General features: G+C 30.6%; 1 protein-coding gene across 3 annotated transcripts; it reads left to right on the forward strand.

Moving 5' to 3' along the window:
* The first annotated feature begins 729 nt into the window (after positions 1 to 729).
* LOC143056692 (uncharacterized) lies at positions 730 to 25,739 on the forward strand. 3 transcript variants are annotated; one of them, XM_076229843.1, is made up of 8 exons: positions 2,367 to 2,477; positions 17,936 to 17,964; positions 19,536 to 19,707; positions 20,591 to 20,799; positions 22,306 to 22,587; positions 23,974 to 24,012; positions 24,293 to 24,382; positions 25,254 to 25,739. In XM_076229843.1, the coding sequence occupies exons 3-8, from the start codon at positions 19,625 to 19,627 to the stop codon at positions 25,562 to 25,564; spliced, it is 1,014 nt and encodes a 337-aa protein (XP_076085958.1). In that variant the 5' UTR covers positions 2,367 to 2,477; positions 17,936 to 17,964; positions 19,536 to 19,624; the 3' UTR covers positions 25,565 to 25,739. The 3 variants fall into 3 exon arrangements, with proteins under 3 accessions (XP_076085956.1, XP_076085957.1, XP_076085958.1); XM_076229841.1 differs by lacking the exons at positions 2,367 to 2,477; positions 17,936 to 17,964 and adding an exon at positions 730 to 834; XM_076229842.1 differs by lacking the exon at positions 17,936 to 17,964 and having other exon boundaries at positions 2,363 to 2,477.
* The last annotated feature ends 391 nt before the right edge of the window (positions 25,740 to 26,130 follow it).

A 26,130-nucleotide genomic window follows, 5' to 3' on the forward strand; every position in this document is an offset into this window, starting at 1 on the left:
ATGATACTGAAACTCTGATTAACCTGATAATTTCAATGTTTCTATATTTAGCTTGACATTACTTTAATAAAACAGACATTCACACTTCGTTGTCAGTTTAATGAAATTTAATGCTACTGTCATACAAGAGAGAGGTTTAGCTAGCTTTACAACCATTTTCTACATAATAATGCCTGTACCAAGTCAAGAATATGACAGTTGATATCTATTCTTTTCATGTGTTTCAGCTTTTCATTTCGTCATTTGATGAGGGACTTTCCGTTTTGATATCTCTCGGAGTTCAGTATTTTTTGTTTGGAGTTCCTGCGACTCCATCATTTTTATTTTATATGTTGATTCAAAATTGCTTAACGTATTTTTAACATAGCTTCATTAGTTTCGCATATTTCATAAGTTGTATCAATTAAGTTTGTTATGTAGCAAAAGTGAAAAAATCTTAAACTAATTTCCTATGAATTTTTAGATGTTGGCACAAAACATAATTAACTAAAGAAATCCCTTGATATATTGAAAGAACATTCAATTTTCTATGCTGGTTAAACAATGCTAAAGTCCAGATTGAAAGAAGCCACAATTCCGATAAGTTTGTCAATTAGCTATTATCACTGATATAATAAATTATTGAAACGCATGGATCTCGTTTTAGCATTAACGTTAATAAAATAATTTATCTGTTTGGATAAATACATAAGACAGGTTGAAGCATCATCACTTGAGCTGTCAGCCTTTTAACAAGCTTACCTTTTGATTTCAAATTTTACTTTCGAAGAATGAGGACGTATTTTGTAATGTTGGAGTTTAAAATCATCATGCTTCTAATCCGGGTTATCTTTGGTAAGTACTTTTGGAACTATGTTAGGGATTTGTTTTAATTCTATCATATATTGATTATTAATAACTATTTATTTAGTAACCCACCAGATTTGTACTGTTCAAAATTACTTCTTTCGTGCTATCGAGTTTTGACTCCGGAGTATATTATTTTATGAAAGTTTATATACGCTGTAGTAGGATATTCTTGTGGTAGGTCAAGTAAAAACAACTACAAAAAGTTGAAACAAAGCCAACAATCAGCTGTAGTTCAGTGGTTATTGTTTGTTGCTGAATTACATATTTGTTTTTCGTTCAGTTTTTGTACATAAATCTTTATCTTAATTATATACTCAAATAATATATCAATATACGGACTATCTGATATCGGTACTTATCTTATATCTAGACAATGACAAGGAGATTCAGTATAGAACAAAACGTAACGACAAAAGTATGATTTCATCTTTAAAGCCCAACTAACACATCAATAGGGTGTACTCCTTACACAATAATTAGTCAACAAATACAACGTTTCTGTGTTTCTCGTGTCAAGAAGGTGCGACTCGGAGTTCAGTATTTTTTAAATTTGTTTTGCATTATCTTGGATCTGAAAGTATAAAAAAAATCGTATCTGCATATTTCCCTATTGTGCCATAATCCCTATCATGTTGTTGACTTTCATTTGAGTTTGCATCGTGGTTGATGCATACATAGTAGGAAATAAAACGGTATTAATCCGTTCTTTTGAATCATGATTTGTATATTGAAAATATATCAACAAATTATGGCCATTATGACAAAAGTGTGTCAGAAAAAATATCTGATATTCTTCCTCAGTCATAATAACCTTCCATCATTACCGAACTGACCAACACGATGGGTGCCGTATACGGTGCAGGAAATGCTTACCTTTCCGGAGCACATGATTTCACGCCCGGGTTTTAGTCGAGTTCGTGTTGTTTCTTATTTATTATCTATAACTGTTGATGTAAATGTCCTTTGGTTTTGTAAGACTTTGTTTGTTCATTGGTTTTGATAGTTATTGTCGTATGACTTGTTTTCCTAATTTTACACTTAATTTGCTTTGGTTTATTATAGTATATTATTATTTTCCCTATAATTGATATCATTAGCAAACATTAAATGAAGCATGAAATAATCCAACAAAATTGAAACTTCATGCAAGTATTCATTCAGAATATTTGTAATACAATACATTTTCAAGGACTTTCAAATAAAAAATGTCTAAAATTGAAGAAGAAATCGTTAAGACTTATTAAATTCCTTCGATATTTTTCATTATCATACTCTTAAAGAGTATACAAGAATGTGATCACAAATTAATTTGTAAAGCTGAATTGACATCATTTTTATAGCAAGCAAATTTTCTGAAAAAATTTTGTTGTGTTTATTAAATATTTAGTATAAGTATATTAGACAAAGTGTATGACAAATCGATTGGTTTTATATGCACTAGTTTTAACTATGATAACATTTGACCAGGATGTACTTTATCGCTATTCATTTATCAGCGACAGTTGATACTTGTACTATTGATATTATGCATCACGATTCCTTTGTTGCGACAGACATTTTCTACAGTGACGTCAACATTTTATGGGAACCTTTGTGTTATTAAGTGATGACAGGGAATTTCTGATAAGGTTGGCATTAATTATGGAACTGTGTATTTATGGTATATTGTGTTGGCCATTTTTTGTCTTTCGTTTATAGTATCAATATAAAATGTATGCCATTAGTTTTCTATTTGCATTGTTTCACTGTTTGGCAAAGCGATGCTTTTTTTAAAAATACCTTCTTTAAGATTCGGTTCTACCAATTGTTCAAAGCTGTATAATGACATATATCCGTTCACATCAACATATTTTTATCTCCTTTTTTCCCCGGAAAGTAGACTAATTAGTAATCATTCCATATTTCATTATTCTTATAAAATGATTTACAGCAAAAACCAATATTGAAAATATTAAGCAATACATCATTTGCCAATAAACAAATCGCACATAAAAGCTCCGGAAAGGTGTGCCGTTCCTCCGAAAACTTCGACACCAATAATTTATCAGTTCACTTATCTTTCTTCTGCATGTTTGGCACTAGTCATTGCTTAAAATGACTCAATCTTTGGCGGATACCTTTCAGTGACAAATCTATTTGCACACTACAATCGCATTATAAAAGAACTTTCAAATGAATAAAAAGATGGTTTCTACATGAAAGAGGACTGTCGTGTTACCTGTTTTATTCATTGCTACTAGAAAGTGAGATCACAATCCGCTGACAAGTAAGGTAAAAAATTAATGAAATCCATTATTATAAGTACCTTCTCTTGATATTGTCAAATGTAAACAAGGCACCCCCACTTTCTTTGAGGTGAAATCGCATAAAAGGGTCAATTGATGAAAAAGTAAAACTTGTTACAGAATAAACATGCACATTCAATGCAATTGCTCCAAAACAAAAGTCCTTATTTCACTATAAGGACGCTATTGAGGATGATTTACATATAAAAAAGAAGATGTGGTATGATTGCCAATGAGACAACTGTCCACAAGAGACCAAAATGACACAGACATTAACAACTATAGGTCACCGAACGGCCTTCAACAATGAGCAAAGCCCATATCGCATAGTCAGCTATAAAAGGCCCCGATATGACAATGTAAAACAATTCAAACGAGAAAACTAACGGCCTTATTTATATGAATGAATGAACGAAAAACAAATATGTAACACATAAACAAACGACAGCCACTGAATTACAGGCTCCTGACTTGGGACAGGCACATACATAAATAATGTGGCGGGGTTAAACATGTAAGCGGGATACCAACCATCCACCTAACATTAGACAGTGGTATAACAGTACAACATAAGAACGAAGCCTTCTTAAAAAGAACAATAAATTTGAAAATTAATGGGACATTTAAAAGGATGTGTATTTTCTTTTCATTCTATGCAAGGTAAACTTCTTGTGAATGGATAATTTTTCAAATATTTTAGGTAAAATAGAATCCCCAAAACATGTTTTATTAAGACAATGCTTTGACAGGTAAATAAACTTGTGTACGGTTGAGATTCAAATGAACTAATTGTTTCTTTTACCGTTTCCTTACATTCGTCTTACGAAACAAGAAAATTAGTATGCAAATGAAAACTACACTGCAATAGGATGAGAAACATATATTTAATAAAAGCAATTTCATTTGTATGTTTTGAAATCTATATGATATCATAGAATCGATATGATAATTTAAACAATAAAGCATTTATCTGTCGAGGAAACTCTGCCATTAAGATATACCGTTGATTTTTACCTATAAGCAGTAAAGTATACTGATGTAAAAGCTTCTGTAAAATTATGTGGAATTACAACTGTTTCGTTATAATGTTGAAAGCTATATTTGGTGAGTTTATATACTAATTGAACTGATTATTTGTAAATGAATTTTGTCTTTATTCTACTTATTTACTTTTTTAATTTCGTTAAGTAATATCATACATAGTTGTACAAAAAGTAGTAGTATTTCAGTTATTATAAATAATATTATTTTTATGAATATTAGTTTCATTATTACTATACATGTTTTAATTACAGTTTTTTTTGTGCATTTTCTAGTCACAAGAGTTAAATCATAGTAAATCCGGATTTACACCGTGGAGTGAAACTTGACTTATATTTCAAACATTTGCTATTAAATACCAACAATAGAAACTGTAATGCTTAGCACGGTTCTCTTAGTGTTGTTCTTGTTTGCATAGGATATAGTGCAAATTTAATTGGTTTAATTTTTGAATAACCTTTCCTTTAGTCGTGAAAGTAGATAAAGTGTGTTAATGTAAGTTGAAATGGTATAAAGTTTGGAAAACATACATTTTTGTATTTTTATGTTGTGTGGTTAAGCTATTACTGTCCCAGGTTTAATTTAAACTCGTATGATGGATGATGCATGCGTAGCAGAAGACGATTTCATCAATATATCATTAAGGTTTGACTAGCCACAAAACCAGTTCAACCCACCATTTTTTCTTAAGATGTCTTGTACCAAGTCAGGAAAATTGCAATTGTTATATCATAGTTCGTTTATATGTGTGTTACATTTTAGTGTTTCTTTTGTGTCGTAGTTCGCCTCTTATATTTGATGTGTTTCCCTAAGTTTTAGTTTGTAACCTTGGTTTGGTTTTTTTTCTCAATCGATTAATTAATTTCGAACAACAGTATATAATTACATTACATGTATGTTTCATTATAATACGTTATTCTGATTGGCTAACAGCACATCACGTGCTATTCCTGAAACAATTGTATTAGACAATAATGTTTATCATTCATGATGACACGAGGTCCCACAATAAAGTGCACAGGTAAATTAAATGAAAACTTGATAAAATTCGTGTTTTCATGATTCTAGCTAAAAAAAAATGTAATTATAAGTATTGAATGCTTCTTTTTGTAACTTTATAGGGTTGTAAAAGCGTTGACCGTGCGCACATTTTTAGTATGAACTTCGGTCAACGCTTTTACACCCCAATAAATTTACAAAAAGCAGCATTCAATTCTTAAATAATACTTATGTTGCCTTTATTTATTCGCAATTAGAAATTGAAGAAAAAAAAAGACACAGCTTGCTCTGCCTCACTTTAAAACTTATATCTCGAATTTGACATAAAATGTTGCAGAATCTATTACACAAACAAGACGATTTAAATTTTAAAATAATCAATTTCCTCCTTACTTAGTAGCAATATACCAATTCCACCTGAATATGGGATATATATAAATATATATCTCAACTCATTGCATAATTATCTACTCAGACTTTGTTAAATGTCACTAGTATCTCAGAAGAAATTTAATGAACCAGGGTTATGTCAAAAAAGATTTAGTTAATCGGAAGATTCAAAGACCTTGTTGAACAACACTCTGTATCTAAATCACAAATAATACACGATGGTCTTAAAGTATTGATTATAGGTACTGACGTTATTTGTATTCTTAATTACGTGTTTTGTAAATAGTGTTTTGGTATTTGTCTTATTACATTTACTGTTTAGTCTATGTTTGGTAATATTAATTTAACGTTACTCGGTACTTATACATCCTGTCATTGTGTTATTGTGCTATAGTATTTTTTTGATATTGTCTTTCGTTTTTTTTTTAACATATTTGTTTGTTTTTATAGTGATGTAGATTATGACACAATGTTGACTGCTATACCCCTATTTTTAACATTTTTACCTCTTATGTCTGTTTGTTTTGTTCTCAAATTGTTGTCATTATAATTATTTTATCACAATTAACATCAAGTCAGGAATATGACAGTTGTTATCCATTTGAACTTTTTCCTCGGAGTTTGTTAATTTTGTTATACTATATTTTTACTTTTTACACAATTGAAACATCCAGCCTCGCTCACTTTGTAGTACACACGATTCCCTCGGGGTTTTTTTTTTTTGTCCTATATATGTCTCTTCCTGATCGATTTTTATAAACCAGTACACTACTGTCGTCTTGTTGTTTTACATGTTTGTTTTTATTCTGTGGTTAGCATGTCGAAAAGTTCTATTGTATTGTTTATTTGTGTATTTCTCTCTCCTGAATGTTTTTGCATTTATTTTTACAATACTCCTGTCATGAAATGGTGTAATTTTAGTGTTATATTTAACATTGTCGTTAAAGTGCGAGGTTTGGCTAGCACACTAGGTTCAACCTACCATTTTTTTCTTAAAGTGTCTTGTACCAAGTCAGGAAAATGGCAGTTGTTTTCTTATAGTTCGTTTCTGTGTGTGTTGCATTGTTGTTGTTTTTTTGTTCACTTCAGTGTTTCTGTTGTTTCTTTGTTTTCCTCTTATATTTCATGTGTTTCCCTCGGTTTAGTTTGTTAACCGGATTTGTTTTTGTTTCAATCAATTTAAGACTTTTCAAGAGCGGTATCCTACTGTTGCCTTTATTATTTAACAAACATTCCTAAGTCAAGAGCCTGCAATTCAGTAAACCATTGTTTTTTGTTATATTTTGTTGTTTTTTTAAATTAAATCTGCATCAAAGAGTTTCTCTTTAAAAAGATGTAAGTAAGAGCAAAAGTAAAATGTAGTCTAATGAGGAATAGGAATAAAATGATAATGTTCTTCCCTAACGAGCTTCTTTTATATTTCAAGCTGCTAAACGCATATATTTGTATTAGAAACTGGTAACTAATATGTTGAGCAATATATGTCTGTGTCGTTAATCAACGAAACCTGCTTTGTATGACATTTAATATAGGATTAAACACATTTGTTTCTAGAGGTTATTGATGTGTAAACCGAAGCGATTAACTCGCAAACTGAATTAAAGTCCGAAGGACTTTTATGTAAAGTTTGTGAGTAAGAGCCCCGGAATAATCGCAATAATCGCAACGGAATCTAAAATAAAATATCACCTACCTCCACAACTTCATTTTAATATGATATTATCCGAATTTGAAGCGTACACGTAACGAAATAATCTTTCCCTTTGAAGTTTTCATTATGTATTAGTATGACGTCGTGTTTTGCCATGACGTAAATTCGCCAAATTCTTCATGAAATTTCGCGAAATTTATCTAAATTTCATTTTTTATACATTTTCGAAGCTTTATTGCATTTATTTTACTTCTTTTTTTGTGATATATGCATTAGAATAGAAACAACTGTAATGCATTTAATTTTTAATCTCAATTGGCTGAAAATCCAAGTATCCCTGCAAGGATGTGTATCGCGCATGAATATATTACGAAAGTAGTTTCGGAAACATAGTTTTTGGAAGTGTAAACCAAGAGGAAAATTCTAATTGACCAATCCAATTCAAGTATTTATTGATATGCAAATCATATAAGAATTATTAAGACAATATACTGTTAATGAGTTTCTACGGGGGGGGGGGGGATGTTATAGTCTGTTTGACTTCTATAAATCTTCAGAAAATGATTCTTAAAAATTCATTTTTATAAATAAATATGGTTTTTTTTTCTTGATGTATGCTTATATCTGAAATATACGAACTTGCTCTTCAACTTTGTACGTGTCTTGCTTAATACTATTTTGATCTGAGCGTCACTGATGAGTCTTATGTAGACGAAACGCGAGTCTGGCGTATTAAGTTACAATCCTGGTACATATGATATCTATTGACAATGAATATCATACGTTTAGGTCTGTAATTAAAAAAAATAACCTATTAGGTCTCTATGTTCATGATGTTACTTCTTTTCATGTTTTATATAGAATACTTAATGGATTTAGTATGAATAGTGTATCAGCTTTCCAGTCAAAACAAAAACAAGTTTGCTTTATCTGTTTCTACTCCGTGGTAGGAGATTTGAATTGGAAACTTTTCAAAATGTTTACTTGCATCAAATTTACATGTTTTGATAAATTACTTATTACACCATCAATATACGTGCAACTAATACTATTCCGTGACACAAAATAACCCTTTCATTTCCCGGTTATGCTTTTCACGACCTTGAAATATCGTATGTACTTTTACCACTAATGGAGTCAAGTTCATTGTATCGGATAGTCAAACAATGTCTCAAATCGGAACTTCCTTTTATTGACAAGTCTTGAAGAACAGTTCTTAGTATCTTTGTAAACAAAAAATTGAAATCTGTTTGTCAAAGAATCATGCATTAACAGGCGTAATTATTTACTGAGTCTAATGGGTCTTTTCTTTTGCAAATAAATGCTTTGAAGATTGATTTCACCAAATTTTTAACACTTCAGTCATTTAAAAGTGTAACTCTTTTCAAACTTTAAAAGACCTATTAGTTTATTAAATCTTTTATGATATTTAACATATAATTTTAGCGATTTCAATGTCAACATTTTGAGAAAAAATATGTCATGAATATACAGTGATTTCTAAAGAATGCATTGTAAAGAATCAATTTTTACCTTTGTTTTCTATAACAAATAGATCTCTTATATTATCGTCTATAAAAACCAGTGAGAAAGTTGAGCTGGTATAAACCAGATTTGACTTAGTAATTAGTTTTTGAACTTTGGTCATCACATTAACAACTGAATTGCTTTTCCAACTGTCAAAATTGCTGACGAGTCAACTATAGACTAACTCAAGTCTGATATTCCTAATTATAAGCCTGGAATATATTTTTTCGTGTTTACAACTTCTGGGCATATGCCTCACCTACTGAAAGTTTCGTTCAAAAGGGTTTTACACGCCAAGAGACGGGATAGTTTTCTTTGAACATTTTTTTGTTAACTATTGAAGCTATTCAAATACCGATGCATTTAAAGCCCTTACAGGAAGCACTTTTATATATACCATGTATACTAAGTATTCGCAATTTATTTTATTTTGACCTACTGCTTGATTTCAGAGGTTCTATATAACTAGTATTTTGCAAAATAATGCGCGTCTGGTGTGCCTTTGTTTTTCATTTGATGCTTGTAAAAACACAACAAGATCATTTAAGTCTTTTATTTTATATAGTTCAAAAAATTATAAATGACAATTAAAAACCAATTGTTCAGAGAATAATTAAAGGTCTTTCCACCCGAAACGATATATCTTTATGTTAAAAATAATAAAACTCGGTTAAAAATGTAATTTTCAGTGCCAAATGATAACTTATTGTACGTTGAATTTAAAAGTATATGGTTTCAACACATTTTTTTTTAAATAAGGGAGATAAATTGTTACTTCCGGTTTGAAAAATGTCAATTTCGGTCTCATTTGATAGTTTACTTAACACTGATTTCAAAATATATGGTTCTATGTACTTTTACAATAAATAAGTACAAAAAAAATGGATACTTCCGGTTTACAAAAGGTCATTTCCAGTTGATTCCTTCAAGGTCATATGACTTGCAACCTAATGCATAAAGTCCCATAGGTTTATTATGCATACATTAAAAGTTAAAGCAAAGGTCAAAATCTAGAACGTCAATTCAAGCTTTGACCGTGCCAACAACTTCAAGGTCATGAAACATGTGTCTCAAATCAAAAGAGTCTAGGCCTCTACTATATATTTTTAATGAATTATAATACTAACATGTTTGTGTTACGACATGTCACAACTGACAATTCTGTGAAATATTTTGTCGATGCCTTATACGATTTCTGAAAATGAGTGATAACAAGCTAAAATCAAAATTTTGAACATGCCCTTGACTTTTGACCTTTACCTAATTTTCAATTTTTTGGACCTAGGACCTCAAATTAAAAGACCCTAAGCCTCTATCACTCATGGTTTTCTAATTACGAATACATTTCACTTATATCAAATACAAAATTTGAAATAACTCGGCTATGGAATCTTTATATGGCTTCGGTCAAAATTAAACGAAATCTCCTAAGTATATAACGAGCAATTTAGAAAAATTTTGTCAGTTTTTATACGGTTGCAAAAATTACAAAAAAGGAGTGTTCGGGGGATTGCTCTAACATATTCGGTTACGCAATGTTAGTTTCAAAAGCGTAAACACTGTACAATATCATATTCCAAATATCTAAGTGACATCTTGCGAAAAAAAACAGTGAAGGAAATAAATCAGGCGGAAGAGGAAAAAATCAGAAGAAAAGCAATAGGTCTTTCCACGGAAAAGTAGAAAGACCTGAATTAACATAATTGTCTGATTTTTATTATTTCTTTAAAGATATTTTGTTTTAAAAGTGTTGACCGTGTGCACATATTTTGTTTGAAGAAATTTGTGTTCCCGAGGAGCCAAACGTGATTTTTACATAAAAATTGTTTATAAAATAGAAAAGACCACCGAGGTGCAACAATTTCTGAGATACATATAGTTTATTGTATTGCATACACGAGTCAACCGGACTTTACCAATGTTGTAAACTTATAAATTATTTCAATAGCTACATGATTATCAGGTTTTCAATTTCTATGTTTTAGATTGTATGCAGAAGAAAAACATTTAAATCGACTTAAAATCCGTTCAATTTTAAGAGATTTTTTCAATTCAAATTAAATTACGTTCCATGTTCTTAAAATGTGATGGTTATATACATGTTTGAAAACAATAATGGATCGCAATCCATGAACGGTTAAGAGCAATTCTCTGTAACCACCAACCTTTTTGTATAGGGGGTCCGGCACGCATAGTCACCGATTTCCATGAAACTTAGCCAAAACATGTAATCATGTAAAAAAGTAAGAAAAATGCCCACCCAAATGTTGCTAGGTCATGGTTGCCATGGCAACCAAGTGAATGAGATTTCCCGCAAATTTTGAGGAATTTAGCATCGAAAAAACAACTACTTTGCAGTCATTCGTAATCAAAACTAGGTTTTAATTAATGATATTTGTAAATATTTTTTAGAAACATGAAACTTAACAAACAAAATAGCAATGTCATATATACAAAAATATTAGGGCTGAATATTGTCACAACTGCAGAAGCAGAGGTCATTTTTCTATATAGTTCAGAATACAAATTTTACACATTTTGTATGAAGAAAATAGACATTTTTGCATCCACCTCCATTTAACCTGTGGTTATGAATGAAAAGTATCGATGTTTCTCATCAAAAAATGATAACAAAATGTTTGGGAAATTAGGTTCTAGGATGGTTGCTATGGAAACAGAAATGTGTCATTTTTGCCTTTTTACCTCTAAAATTTAGCCATTTGATTAAAATAATCCACAAAAGTAAATATTATTGAATGACTATGATGTGCAAACTATTGTCAATTTAATTACCAATAATTTGACCAAAAAAAGGTCATGGATGACCTTGACCTTTGACCTTGTGAATATTTATTGAATTTTGAAAGGAAATATAATAGAAAGCGGCTACTACTATACATGGAGAAAATTATCAGGATGTTTGAAGCCACTTTTTATCAACATATGAAAAATAAAGAGTCAAGGTCATGTCAAAAGTGCTTAGCAACCACCCTTATTTGATAAAAAATGTACCTAGCAACCATACATGATTTCATTCAGGACTATATAAACTATTACATAGACCTAACTTCAAAGGTCTAGAGGGTCTCATCACATAAGTTGTAAACAATCATTCATTTAAAGTGTAAAACTGACTAGCAACCATTTATTTATATTAGGAAAATGCCTAGCAACCATCGATTTATATTGAAAAAGTACATAGCAACCAATAAATTATTTAGAAAAACTGAACAGCAACAGTTTATTTTAGATTTCATTTGGACAAAAATTAGATTTTTTTTTATAAAAAACACATTTCTAACCCGAAAAAGTAAATAATACAGCAAATTTAATTTCATGAGACTGATAACACATATATACAAAAGTTTAAAAGATGTCGTCTGATGAGACAACTCTCCAGAAGACAACCAAATGTTAATTAAAGGCAAATTATTTATATCTACAAGAAGAAGAGAAAAGGAATATAACTGCTAAGAGATTGATCAGTTTATTTTGGTTGAAGTTGGCCTTTCAAGCAAAGAAGTTATGCATAGACAATATATTCATTTTCACTCGATATAACTTATAAGGCTCGACTATTTCATATTTTTCGTCGAAATTTTTTTCATATCATACACACTGTTTTTGTATTTTAAATAGTTTTAAATGTGCATCTAAATGTTCAAAAAATTGTTTTTAGCATGTTTTGGGCAATATTATTTATCTTCAGATCAAGACACTATCACATTCATTTCGTTAAACTTCCATCATCCCCATCACAAAAGATAAAATGCTCTTTCCTAACTTATATAAATACCCTGGATCTATCCATTGCTATTTTTGTATATCAACAGTGGAAGATTAAAAAAAAAATATTAAAAAATACTTTGTGTGTTTAGCAAAAGTTATTTTAACAGAGTCTCAGTGCCAATTGAGATTTAGTAATCAAACAGACTAGGCCAATCAGGACCCCTTTTGGTCCCAAAATATAGAATTAGCTTAAAAAATAAACTATAACACTATTTATAAGAAAGTAGAAAGCGTGTGTTAGATAAATATGAGTCATCTTTGACAACACATTGAAACAAGCGTTAGGAAATTGAGCACTTACTTATACAAATGTTGAGACAAGACATGAATTCGATAACTTCCATTTTAGACTAAAACAAAATGAAATGTAATAGCCAATTTGATTTATATCCATATTTGAACATGAATTTCAGTACATGTATTTGTAATGACCAAATCAGTTCATATCTTTAACACAAACTGATTGATTCAAGTGAAGTACACACTTTTAAAGTGTCTAAAATGTAACATTTTTGGAAAAATTATCTTTTAACCGGACATCTCCACAAACAAGATTTGGACACAATCATCATTAGAGTTATAATGTACTTTAAAAATGTATCCAATGATGGCTTACGTGGCTTAAATAGAAGATACTTATGTTTTTTTTTTTGCCTATTATCTTGAAAACAATAACTAATATAACTTCCCTTTAGAAAGAGAAACATTACATTTAATAGATTATCAGCAGCACTAGTTCTTCTTCGTCGAAATCGTCAGCTGATTTTTATTGCAGTTATTGCCCTATAAAGACTGTGTGTGCTTTTTTGCCTTATATAAAAAATACCATATTATAGCAGGAGGAAACTAGAAATTCAAAAATTATCAACAAGATACGATTACAAATAATTTAATGGTTCAGGTAGATCATGAAAATATACTTTTTGAGACAGAATTTTCTTATTATTTGCTAAAATAAAGATTTTACTATGCTTTTTTTTTAAATATAATAAAAGGGTTGGGTCTTAAACCATGCTATTTCACAAGCTACAAACCATTGAAAATTGCCTAAATTTGGTTAGATTGTTCTTGAAAAAAACACTTTGAGATAGAATTTTTAATAATTGTGGAAAGATAGGTTTCATCATATGTTTTAAGAAATAGAAAGAAACAATGGTGTCACTGAACTCGTTTTCTCGCTATAAGTAATAATTAAAAAAAATCCCTAGAGGTCCAGTATATTTTGTTTTACTGAAAGAGTTATCTCTCCTTAAATGGCTCATTTGAAAAGAAAATTTTTATTAAAAAAAATAAAGACAATTGTTTTTTTTTATGAAATTTATGTTGCTAGATTCATACTTCAGAGGTCACAATCACAATTTATTAACCGTTGCTCAGGAATTTTTCTGTTGCTAAGTAGTTGCTAAGCAATTTATGAACTCAAATTGAAGTGACTACTCATTTGTAACTTCAAGTTATCCTCAAACCAACCATCTTATCTGGAAAATATGGTTATTTGTACAGATACATTAATTCGTATGTGCTAATTATATTAAGAAGTAAAAATGGTTGCTAGGCAACCTTCTTTTTACCGGAACAAAAAAAATCATTTTTTTAAAAGTTTCTATACTAAAGCTAGCAATGGTTTGAATGAAGACTTCTTTTGAGAGGGGGCGTAAACGCCCCTTTTTATAAGTACATTCTCCGTTGTCGATTTAGGCAAATAACAAGACCAATTTGTACTGTGATTGTGCAATCCAAGATGGCGGTATACCATGAATCTACCTTAGATTCATTTGACAACCCCTAATAAGAGTAAATACCCTTTAAAGTCAATTTGGGGTAACTATCGCTTATGTAAGTATTTACATAATTATATTAATATACAATAAGCTATACATGTATAGCTACAAGAGTAACTAAAAAAGAGTACATAATTGGGATAAGGAAACAAGAAAAAAATGCTGTTATTTGAATTTTTCTCCTTAAGTACTAGTATTCATTAAAAGGCAAAACGCCTATATGGAGTAAAATGAAATTTTCGAATATTTTGAATAAATAATTGAGTCTTGTTGGTATTTTTTACTATTAAATTGTTCATTTATCCATATAAGTTTCAATAAAAATAATGTTTTGTTACATACATGTAACTTTTTTACATGCGTTGAAGATTCAAGATTAAGAACATAAAAGTTAAACACGAGCCCCCTAGTAAATGATATAATGATTCAACTGGTATTTTTTCGTAATATTGATGAAATACTTTTGAAAAAAACAGCATTTGAAATTTAAGTAAGAACAGGATACAAATTTGCTGAAATTTACTTGAGTACACTCATGTATGTGAATTATTAAAGAAACAAAATACATGTTCTTTAAAGAAATTTGAGAGTCTAAATGGAAGAATGAATTAAGTCTTTAGTAAAGCACCAATACAAGGATGGTTGCTATGCATTTTCTGATTATATGAGAATGGTTGGTATAGTTTATGTTGAAAATATTGACCCCTCAACTTTTTACTAGGATGTATATCATAGTTAATATCAATCTGAACCTAACTATGCATGGTTGCTAGGTCCTTTTAAATCAAGTAAGAGTCGTTGCTATGAACTTTCAACATGACCTTGACCTCTGGTATTTTGCTTTCAAACAAAATGTAAGCAAAATTTTATCTAAACACTTTTTCTAAATACTTTTTGGGTTTATTTGATAAAATTTCTAACAAAATTAAATAAAAAAAGACCGAAGGTCAAAGTCAAGGTCATAAATAACCTTTGACCTTGAGTTCAACTTTCAGGTCATTGAATGCACAACATGTCCCAAGTAATTTTTATTTTGTATTTGTCACTGTTTTTGAACTATTTAAATAACAATGTCAAAATTTTTCTTCAAAATACCAAAAATGACACTTTTATGTTCCCATAGCAACCACCCTAGCTACCTATTTCCCAAACCTTTAATGATGAATTATTCCTAGGCAACAGCCATAATTTACATTTATCACTGTAGTATAATTGGTTGTGGATGCAAAAGTGTGAAATTATGTCATGCAAAATGCCTATTATTTGCCTTTTTGAATACATTGAAAATTCCACTTTTTGAACCAGTGCTGCCCCCTTCTTCTCCTTTTTTCAGAAATAATTTTTATCTTTCATCTTACTCATAAAGTGATATATTTTAATTAATTATAGTCAAAATATTCATAAAACTTGAAATGTCTGCATGATAATTGCTTAAAATGGGTCATTTTTGATCCTCAAAATATGCATTTTTGAGGCAAAATCCAAGGGGACCCGTAACCATGGCAACGGGGGCATAAACAAATTTTTTGTCAACATTTTTCTTGTTAGTTTATCGATAGCTACCAACAGACCAAGTTTCAAGAAAATCTGAGACTATGCGTGCCGCAACTTGGTTGGTGGTTACAGAGAATTGCTATTAATCTATTGACAGTGTCGGTTAAATTAAATATAACAATGTTAGATTTCAAAATAGAGATCGAAACGGTATTATGAAAGGTGATCTTAGATTTATTTTGAGATTCTTGCATTCACTTTTGTCAAAGGGTTATAATTATTGTATGGAACAATGTTTTGTCATTCATTTTTTTTTTGCAATTATATGAATTTTTACGATCAATATTGATTATTATTTGTGCTAACATGTGAACATAAAACAATAATGTATAGCTAGCACTTATCTCTGACCGACATTTTAAATTGTTAGCAGCAATTTCAATATTTGTTTTAATCATACAGTTGAGAGCTCAAGGTAAAATTTTGAGATAAATAACAAATGGAAAATTTTGAAAACAACTGACTAAAAGTTGTAGAGTTGAAATCATCCTTTCGTAACTTTTATGCAAGCAATCACGAGTTAGTTGACCGTTTGAAAATATCTGTTACACAAATGACAGCCGATATGTCCAACTGTCGTCACGAAAAAATCCCGTCCCCTTTTACCAGAATTATACTTATCATCGAGTTTGCACCAATATGAGCAAGATGAAAGGTGCCACGTGTTGAGCAGGATCATGCATATCATCAGGAGCACATGAAATCACACCCAGTGTTTGGTGGGGTTCACGTCGTTCGGATTTTAGAAAATCCGTCGACTAACGAATGTGAATGTACATATATATCTTTCTCCGCTCTTATATAGCCCAAGAGAAAGGATAGCTGACTTACAGGGTTTGATTTAAGTATGTTCGCTGAAACATTTTTTTCAAAATATTATTATTGAAAAAATATTTTACTAATATTTTCATATCGATCTAGTTGGATGTATTATTTCTTGATTCAAATGGTATAAGCTACACAGTGATATTAATCAATAAAATATAACTTGTAATTTCTCCATATAAATGAAATAATGTTTAACCAAGTGGAAAAGGATTAATATAAGTTGCAATATCTTGTTTCCCAACCCATGACCAATAAATATGTTTAGACTAAACAAACAAATTTTTCAATACATTGTACTGTATTTAGTTTCTTAAGCACCTATTCCATGCATTCGTTGTGTTAAGTTTCATTGATGAAAATATATTTATTTCCGTTTAAGTTGAGGAGTTTTGGTAATGATGTATTAATCTAATTATTATCCCTAAACTATTGTTCGCTAGATGTTTGTTACCAAAAAAATAGTAACATAGGTTAAACTTATCTGGACAAGCATGCTATCTATGAAATCACCCAATAAATTAAAGATAACTAGTAATTTTCTCATATCCTTAAATATTTTTTACAAGTTTTTCAATAGTTGTTTATATTATGCGCGCAGTATTTAAACAGACTATTGTTAAAAATGCGTTTGTTTCTCTTTAGTTTGAAGGAAAGCGGTACTGATGAACACATCTATTGTAAAATCTAGGGTATCACCAGCCCAGTAGATAGCTCTTCTGTGTTGACTTGAGTTATCATTGATATGTTCATAATTATACATTAACTGTATTTGAAATTTTTGAAAGACTAAGGCTTTTCTACCTTAGGAATAGATTACCTTACCTGTATTTAGTAACACTTTTAGGAAATTATGGTCCTCAATGCTCTTTAACTTCGTACTTAATTTGGCTTTTTTAACATTTTTTTATTCGAGCGTCACTGATAAGTGTTTTGTACACAAAACGCGCGTCTGGCGTAAATATAAAATTTCAATCCTGGTATCTATGATGAGTTTATTTGTTCCCTGAACTTATATAAAAAGTATGAATAGTCATATAGGTTTGATATATCTTGAAGGGTGTGTTTTGTATTTATTAAGCTTTAGATATATTACTTGATGACATAACGCAATTACAGATAACAAGTTATGTTCACTTATTGACGAACAATTTCAATATCTGTATTTATTATCTAGTATGTAAACAGCTATTAGTTGTGTTTAATCTTTTGTTGAAAATATATTTGTTTCTGTTTAATTTCAGGGATAGTGGTTCGGATGTATAAATCATTGGTAAACTATTGCTGCCTTTTTTTATTATTAAAGAAAAAAATAAATAGTAACATTTGTTGAATTTAACAGAAAGGGTGTTTTCGCAATTAATTCAGTTTGGGATAAATTACTTGGTAACGTAAGACTTTTAATTATAACTAGTAACAAATGGAATATGCATTTCCCAACTTATTCGGTATTCAAGAGCTTGCAGGTCATACTCAGACTTTGTAAAACGTCACCATTGTCTGAGTAGAAAGTAGATTAACCAGGAGTATGTCAAAGAACGTCTCGTCGTTTTTCAAAAACAAAAAGTCTAACGGAAGGTACCAAGACCGTGTTGATAAATATTCTGTATCAACTTCACAAACAGTACACGATGGTCTTAATGAATAGGTTCTGGGTACTGACGCTTTTTATCATCTTAAAAACGTGTTATGCTTTTATTTGTCTTTATGAACATTACTTTTACTGTATTCTTGTCTTTCATTTTTGCTAATGTGTTGTGTATATACGCCTTGTTGTGTTTCTTTGATGCATATGATGTGTGCCTGTTCTGTACTTTTATATCCCGTCATTGTGGTATTGTGCTATTGTAAATTTGGTATTTTTTCTTTCATTCCCCCCCCCCCCCAATGTGCTGACTACATGCCTTTTTGTGCTGCTTTGTTACATATTTGTTTGTTTTTATAGTGATTACGATTATAACACAATGTTGACTGATGTACCCCTATATGTGACATTTTTACCTATTATTTCTGTTTGTTTTGTTCACACATCTTTGTGAATATAATGAAATTTGATGCGACTGTCATACAAGTAGGGGTTTAGCTAGCTTTCAAACGATGTTTAATCCGCCATTTTCTACATAAGAAAATATCTGTACCAAGTCAGGATTATGACATTTGTTATCCATTCGTTTGGTGTGTTTGAGCTTTTGATTCTGCCATTTGATTAGAGACTTTCCTCGGAGTTAAGTACTTATGAGATTTTACTTTTTTCCAGAAACGTCACAATCTGGAATAGTAAACAATCGCTAAATCTACAGATCAGCCGACGAATATTATAGTATCTATAAGATCTAAGACTTTATTTTTTTCATATCTGACTTCACATTTCTCAGTTCCAATTGTGAGGTTAGCAACGTGAATATTGCACTATCAAATGTCAAGTTGAAAGTCAGAGTTATTAAGTTTGAAATTAGAAATGGCATTTTATACTAAGAAAATATATGTCCTTTGAAATAAGAAAAGGAAATGTAAAGTTTGAAACGATAATTCTCAATCAAAATAGTGTCCATACCGATCGCTCGTAAATTTGTCCCGTAAAAATGTCAATATGTTATTAAATATATGGTATCTTATACGGTGTCTTTACATGCAGAAATTGATTTCATCCATATATAATTCAGAAGAACAAAGCAAGACGCATAATTCTTATTCTTCCCTAGTTTTAGTGTTGATTTTTATTGATATGCATTTGTCATGGGGATGTCTACTTTTGTTTGACCTATGATTTGATTGTTTCTATTGTAATTTCTCCCCTTTGTAATGCCATATATATATATATTGTTATCTATCTATATTTTGTAGTTCATGGGACTAGCATCAAACAACATTTTACATTTTACAACGTAGAAAGAGATTGGACAGAAGCGAAAGTTATATGTGAAGATTCGAAAATGAGAATGTTGAATATAGAAACTTTACAAGAAAATGATTTTGTCGTTAATTTGATAAAGGCTGAACTTGGACTTGAATCACTGTAGGTATTTTCAATGTTTTATATCCTTTGAATTCTTTAATAAACAGAAATAATCCTTCAAAGCAAAATTCAAAGATACCATTTTTTTCCCTCAAGACCAACGGTGCGCTATGGGTTTTACTTATTGTTGATTCGGTAATCTTATCTATATGATATTAAAAAAGTCACATGAGACTAACAGTTAGCAACACAACACAACATTTTTTAAAGCATCAAGGGAATAATAATACACTTTCATACAAGACTGGATAAGGATATGCATATTACCTGTGGCAATATACAACAATTGATTACATAAAAAAGTAATGACAAGTAAATCATGAATCACAACACAAGCTGTAGTACAAATTTATACACTTCAGTTTGTCATATATAAAGTTTCTGGAGTTAATCCTAATACATTTTGTCTTTTTAATCTTTCATGATGACATTCTGGTCTTCTTAGTAATCACATAAGTCAATGTTGTCGATAAAGTATTAAAATTGTTTTCTTCTTCTGTCTTAATCCAATATTTATCTCGGTAAAAAAGAGGTAAAACACGATAAGGTAGAATTGATATGAAGAGCGAGACTATTAAGCAATGCAAGTATGTAGTAAAATAAGTAATATGATTCCATATATTGGAATGTTACTGTTTGAAACGCAAAACGCAGTTTATCTTATGTTCGAAAACGCAATATATTATAGGTTGTTGCCTTTCATATGTGTTGATCAATTATTGGTTTGTACTTTATTCAGGTTGTTGAATTTCTCTTTATATCTGTATTTGCTTACACCTAAATCCTTTGGTTTCTCATTTGCAATACTCCCAAATCTTTTATATATTATTGTTTCCAACTTTAAACTCCAATGAACATAACATTTTTTCGAAAATATTTACAGAGACGATTTTATATGGACAGGTTTACGCCGAGATTCAACCGGAAATGAAAAGTGGACGGATAATGCAGCACCGGCATGGACAAACTATGCTATAGGAAACCCTACAACAACATCTGGGTCATTTTGTTTCGCACTAAATCCACCAAATGGTGACTGGTTGGAGCATAGTTGTTCTCAAAAACACATGTTTGTATGTGAAATGGACGTAGGTATGTCAAATTGTGAAAGACACAAATAAAATTTTCCAAATCATTATTCGATGACCAAATGACACCGTCATGGCAAACAAAACACTAAAAGACAAACAAGAACGTATTTGTATGATATTCATAATAATTTTATTTTTTACTTCATAGTTAACAAAGGGAATATATACAAGAAATGAATAATATAATATGTGAACAACGCTATTACCGGTATATATAATGATACTAAAACCCTTATAAATTCGTCGAATCGTCAAGAAATGTAGAGTATGACAGGTGAACAACGCTTTTATATATATTGTCCTGAAAGCGAAAGGCGGAAGATATAAAAGGAACGTATAAGTAGATGACAAACTTACAGCACAAGAAACATGCCAAAAAGAACAAAACACAGCATATAAGATTAGAGACCGTATAACTAAAAGTGTTCTCAAACTATTTGTGAAATAAAGAGCAGTAATAAAAACAATCAAGTATTGACTTCAAATGTCGGATTAATGAAGTATTCAAGTCTCTTGTTTGTATGCGTGCAGCTTTTATAATCATTAATACTTAATGCTATCTATATAAAGTTGTCTAACAATAAAACATACTGTTTTATTTTCCTTAAACGATTGATGCATTGTATGGTATTTTAAATAGTGTAAACTGAACGTGTTTTCATTACAATTAAAAGTGCTAATATTTGTCAAGTAAATGAAGCGTGTCTGTTGAGATGTTTTCTTTCTTGCACATACTACATTTTTATACAATAAATAAATAAGACAAGTGACGTCAATACGTCGACACCATAAAACAATAACAAACAAAACCAAGGAGTAAACAAAGACTCACAAAACCAAAGGACATTTACATAAGTAAGTAAGTAAGTAAATAAGTAAGTAATGACTTTATTTAAAGAGGGTGACTCAATTAGCTTTCGCTAATCTATCTTGAGACCCTCATCAACAGATAAAAATAAGAAATAAGAAACAACACGAACTCCACTAAAAACCGGGAGTGAAATCAGGAGCCATAGGTCGACCACAGGAATAACTGAAAAAATATGTGTTGAAGATAAACTCATCACAGAAACCATGCTTTAAATTATGACGCGTGCTACGTCTTGAAAACACTAATCAGTGACGCCTTAAATCATAAAAGATAAGAAAGCCAAATAAATTACATAGTTAGAGAGCATTGATGACCAAAAATTCCAGAAGGTTTTTGTCTGAATACAGCAACAGTGCTCTATTTCTGTGATAGAAAATCATTAATGTTTTCCAAAATTTCAAAGTTTGGCAAACAGCTGATTTATAATTGTGACCATGTCAATAATAAATTATTTCAACACAGAAGTTCTGGCTCTCTCGGGTGTTAACCTCATTTCAAAATCATAACTAGGTGACGACAATTTGATATTCCTCAGGTGAGGGGAAAGAAGGACAAAATATTAATTTTAAATTCCTCCTGTTTCCCCTCTTATCTAAGATAAATTGTGTGTTATTTAATACATTTTGTCATTCACAGGTCAATGTACGTTTGACCAAAGACCTGCTGGTAAGGGTTGTAATACTGCACCCATAGCGTCACCTGACTATCTTGCCAGTTTTGAAATTAGCCAATCACCATGTAAGACGAAATGTCTCGATTCAGTCAATACAAATGATGTGGAATGCTGGGCGGCTGCTTATCTCCCCGGATGTTCCTGTGCCGATTGTTGGTTGTTTAACAGCAAAGATACAGATTATTGTTTAAAAAATGAGGATAATTATGATGGTGTGACATTGTTCATCAAAATATGTTTTGAAGGTAAGTTTCCATTACTTAGGTGTGTTTGCATTGCATCATGTGTAATGTGAGAGTCTCCGAATTTATCAAACTAAAGTTTTTTTTTTACTTTTTATGTAATATTTGCATAATATGTTTACTACCAAACAGTTTCAATATAAATAAACTTACTGGACTAGCACTGGAAAAACTAGAGCAGATAAATTGAGAAACTGCTATACAATTGCCAATGAGACGATTATCAATGAGAGGATTATCAATGAGACGATTATCGATGAGACGATTGCCAAGGAGACGATTACCAATGAGACGATTATCAATGAGACGATTGCCAATGAGACGATTATCAATGAGACGATTATCAATGAGACGATTATCAATGAGACGATTATCAATGAGACGATTGCCAATGAGACGATTATCAATGAGAATATTATCAATGAGACGATTATCAATAAGACGATTGCCAATGAGAAGATTATCAATGAGATGATTATCAATGAGACGATTGCCAATGAGACGATTATCAATGAGACGATTATCAATGAGACGATTGCCAATGAGACGATTGCCAATGAGACGATTATCAATGAGACGATTGCCAAGGAGACGATTATCAATGAGACGATTATCAATGAGACGATTGCCAATGAGACGATTATCAATGAGACGACTATCAATGAGACGATTATCTAGGAGACGATTATTAACCAGACCTGGATGATAGCTTTAATATATCATCGTAATGCCTTTAACAATGAACAAAACCAGTCGCAGGAAAATATTTAATAGGCTCCGACAACACGACAACCGTGAACAGTTCAAACAAAACAACCCAACCCAACAAAACGTTCAGGTGTATTGAAAAACAGACAGACGAGAACTACAATTAATAAGACAAACACCTTTATGATATGTCTCCTGACAAGATACTGGTAAAACAGAAAGAGGCGGGGTTTATTCATACTATATACGATGCTGTATGATTTCTTTAAAAAAATATATATCCAGCAGAGACTAGAGAACGAGGATTAAACAACTATAAGTCACCGCTCGGCAACAAACATAAAGCGGCCGGACTTCGTACATGAACATGCGTTAAATATGTTTTATGTCAATGGTTATTAATCTTATATTTTTATACATACTGCAACAATTGTTTTTGCAGAGAAAATAAAACATTTTGAAGAAATGAAAACTATCCGAGAATATGAATATCACATTCAATTAGATACATGCTTAAGCGTCAAATGTTTTTGTAAATCTAGAAAATATACTTTGGACGTAAACAATTTCAAAGTGATATTCAAAATTTCCATATTTCTTATTTCACAAAAAGACTATTGTTTTCGTTTTATTTTAGCTTTCGATTTATGGTGATATTACATAATGATCTTTTTATTATAGGGGAAATGAAGACATTAACAACAAAAATCATAACAACAGGTATGACTTTGTTATAAAAAAAATTTTAGAAACGTTTATTAAACCTAAAAGCAGTTATTCAATTATTAATGAGAAAAACAAGTTTAAAACAATTATTACAAGTTTGTGAAAACTCAAAATTAGTTTTCCTTTACTCTATAGAGATCTATTTCTCGCTATAAATTGAAAAGTTGAATATATCTTAAAGTCACCTAGTGCATTTTTATAAAAATATCAATAGTAGAAACAAATTTGTTCGAACATGTTATATTGTACTAATATATTTCATTACTAATTGTAGTCGACGAAACAACAACATTGCAATCTACAGATGGAACATCAGGTTTCCCTTCTACAAATATTGACGTATTAACGACAGATGTATCAACAGGTTTGTAAACAATGCTTTTTTTATTTAACGTGAGTGATTTTCATTTCTAGTTTTCTATCGTTATTGCATATTATAACAATAAAAGTTTTAGTACGACAAAAACAACACTTATTTACAAATACATATATAATATTTATGAATAAAACATGAAAAAATAAAAAGGAGTTTTTTATTTTTGTTTAAATGGCCTTGAAGAGGGGCGAAAGATACCAGAGGAACTGTCAAACTCATAAATCGAAAATAAACTGACAACGCTATAGCTAAAACAGAAAAAGAAAACAGACAAATAATAGTAAAGAAGAAACAACATAGAAAACTAAAGACTGAGCCATACGAACCCCACCAAAAACTGGGGGTCAAACTATATGTTATAAAATTATAAAAAGAAAAAGGGATTAGCGGCCGAAATTTCTATTGGTACTAAATAAATAAAACTAGACAATTCTGAATATCTGACGAAAGTAAAACCATGAGATGAGAATAAACCATCCTTAATATTGTTTGAAAATTAGGGGTAGGTGTCATTTTTCATGCCTATGGAAGCAGTTGAAAAGCTCTCGGGCAATTTATTTATTTTTTTATTTTTTTGGGGGAAATAATGTTTTCTTTACATACGTGTTAATTCACATCAGTAAACTAGCAGTTAAAACCGTAAATTTTTCTGCTGATATATTGTGGATATTGAAAGCTCTGAAACAGGATATAACTCGATGTCGCTTGATGAAAAAAGCATTTAGTTAAAACAGAATTAAAAAATCTTTGGAATGTTTTTTTTTCTTTTTTTTTCATTTCATTTTAATTCCTGGAGTTTATGTTATACGGTACCCATCAATATTAATTCTGTCATGATTGCATATTCTATTTTTTACAGATTCGGCAACATCGTGTGATTGTTCCTTGTGTAATTCTCGAAATAAAACAATCAGTCCCAACATATCATCTGAAGCAATGCAAGAATCCATTGATAAAATTGTCAGTGATATTAAAGTAGACAAAAAATCAACCTCACACTACAAACGAACGCTCACCAGTGCGGAAGACAAACGAATAAGCTCGCGTGTGATTGGTATATCCGGTACTGTTATTCTAATTTTCAGTTTGGTATTTTTACTTGGTATGGATATTGGAAATTTATTCAATGCCTTGAGGGCCATGTATAGGCGACTGAAAGAACTGAATTAAAAACGGTATGAATGACGTTTTTTGTGTTAATTGCTTCAGGAATGGAACATTAAGGTGATTGTGTTAAGTATTGAAAGTGCATAACAACTAACAAACGGGGATCTATAATATTAAACGAGAAGACCTCATTTTGTGTGTCGCTTCTCTTTCTTCCACAATAAATTAACCATCATGACTCTGTGTTCTTTAGATAACATGCATAGTCGCATTTGTCATCCATTTTTATGATTATTCAGATTGCGTTATTTTGGGAGAAAAACGACAAAATAAGTGTCCGGATATTGTTTCTGATATCAGACTGACTTTTAGTCATAGATTACATTTCCGGTTTTAAGAACAACCAATCGTATTATAGATTACAAAAATGAAAAATAAATAAGCCAATCAGAGCGTTCTCCATATCATGGTTTTTAGATCGCAAGAACCACAACTATTAAACCTCCCTAGAAACAATTATGTTTTCGCGTTTATCCACTTGTAAAATGCAATTATACTACTATAATATACTGTATCCTGTCTACTTTTTTTCTGAAATATTTACTATCTAAGGAGTCATACCAGTTGCA

The sequence above is a fragment of the Mytilus galloprovincialis genome, chromosome 13 (assembly GCF_965363235.1).
Source record: "Mytilus galloprovincialis chromosome 13, xbMytGall1.hap1.1, whole genome shotgun sequence".
Taxonomy (NCBI): domain Eukaryota; kingdom Metazoa; phylum Mollusca; class Bivalvia; order Mytilida; family Mytilidae; genus Mytilus; species Mytilus galloprovincialis.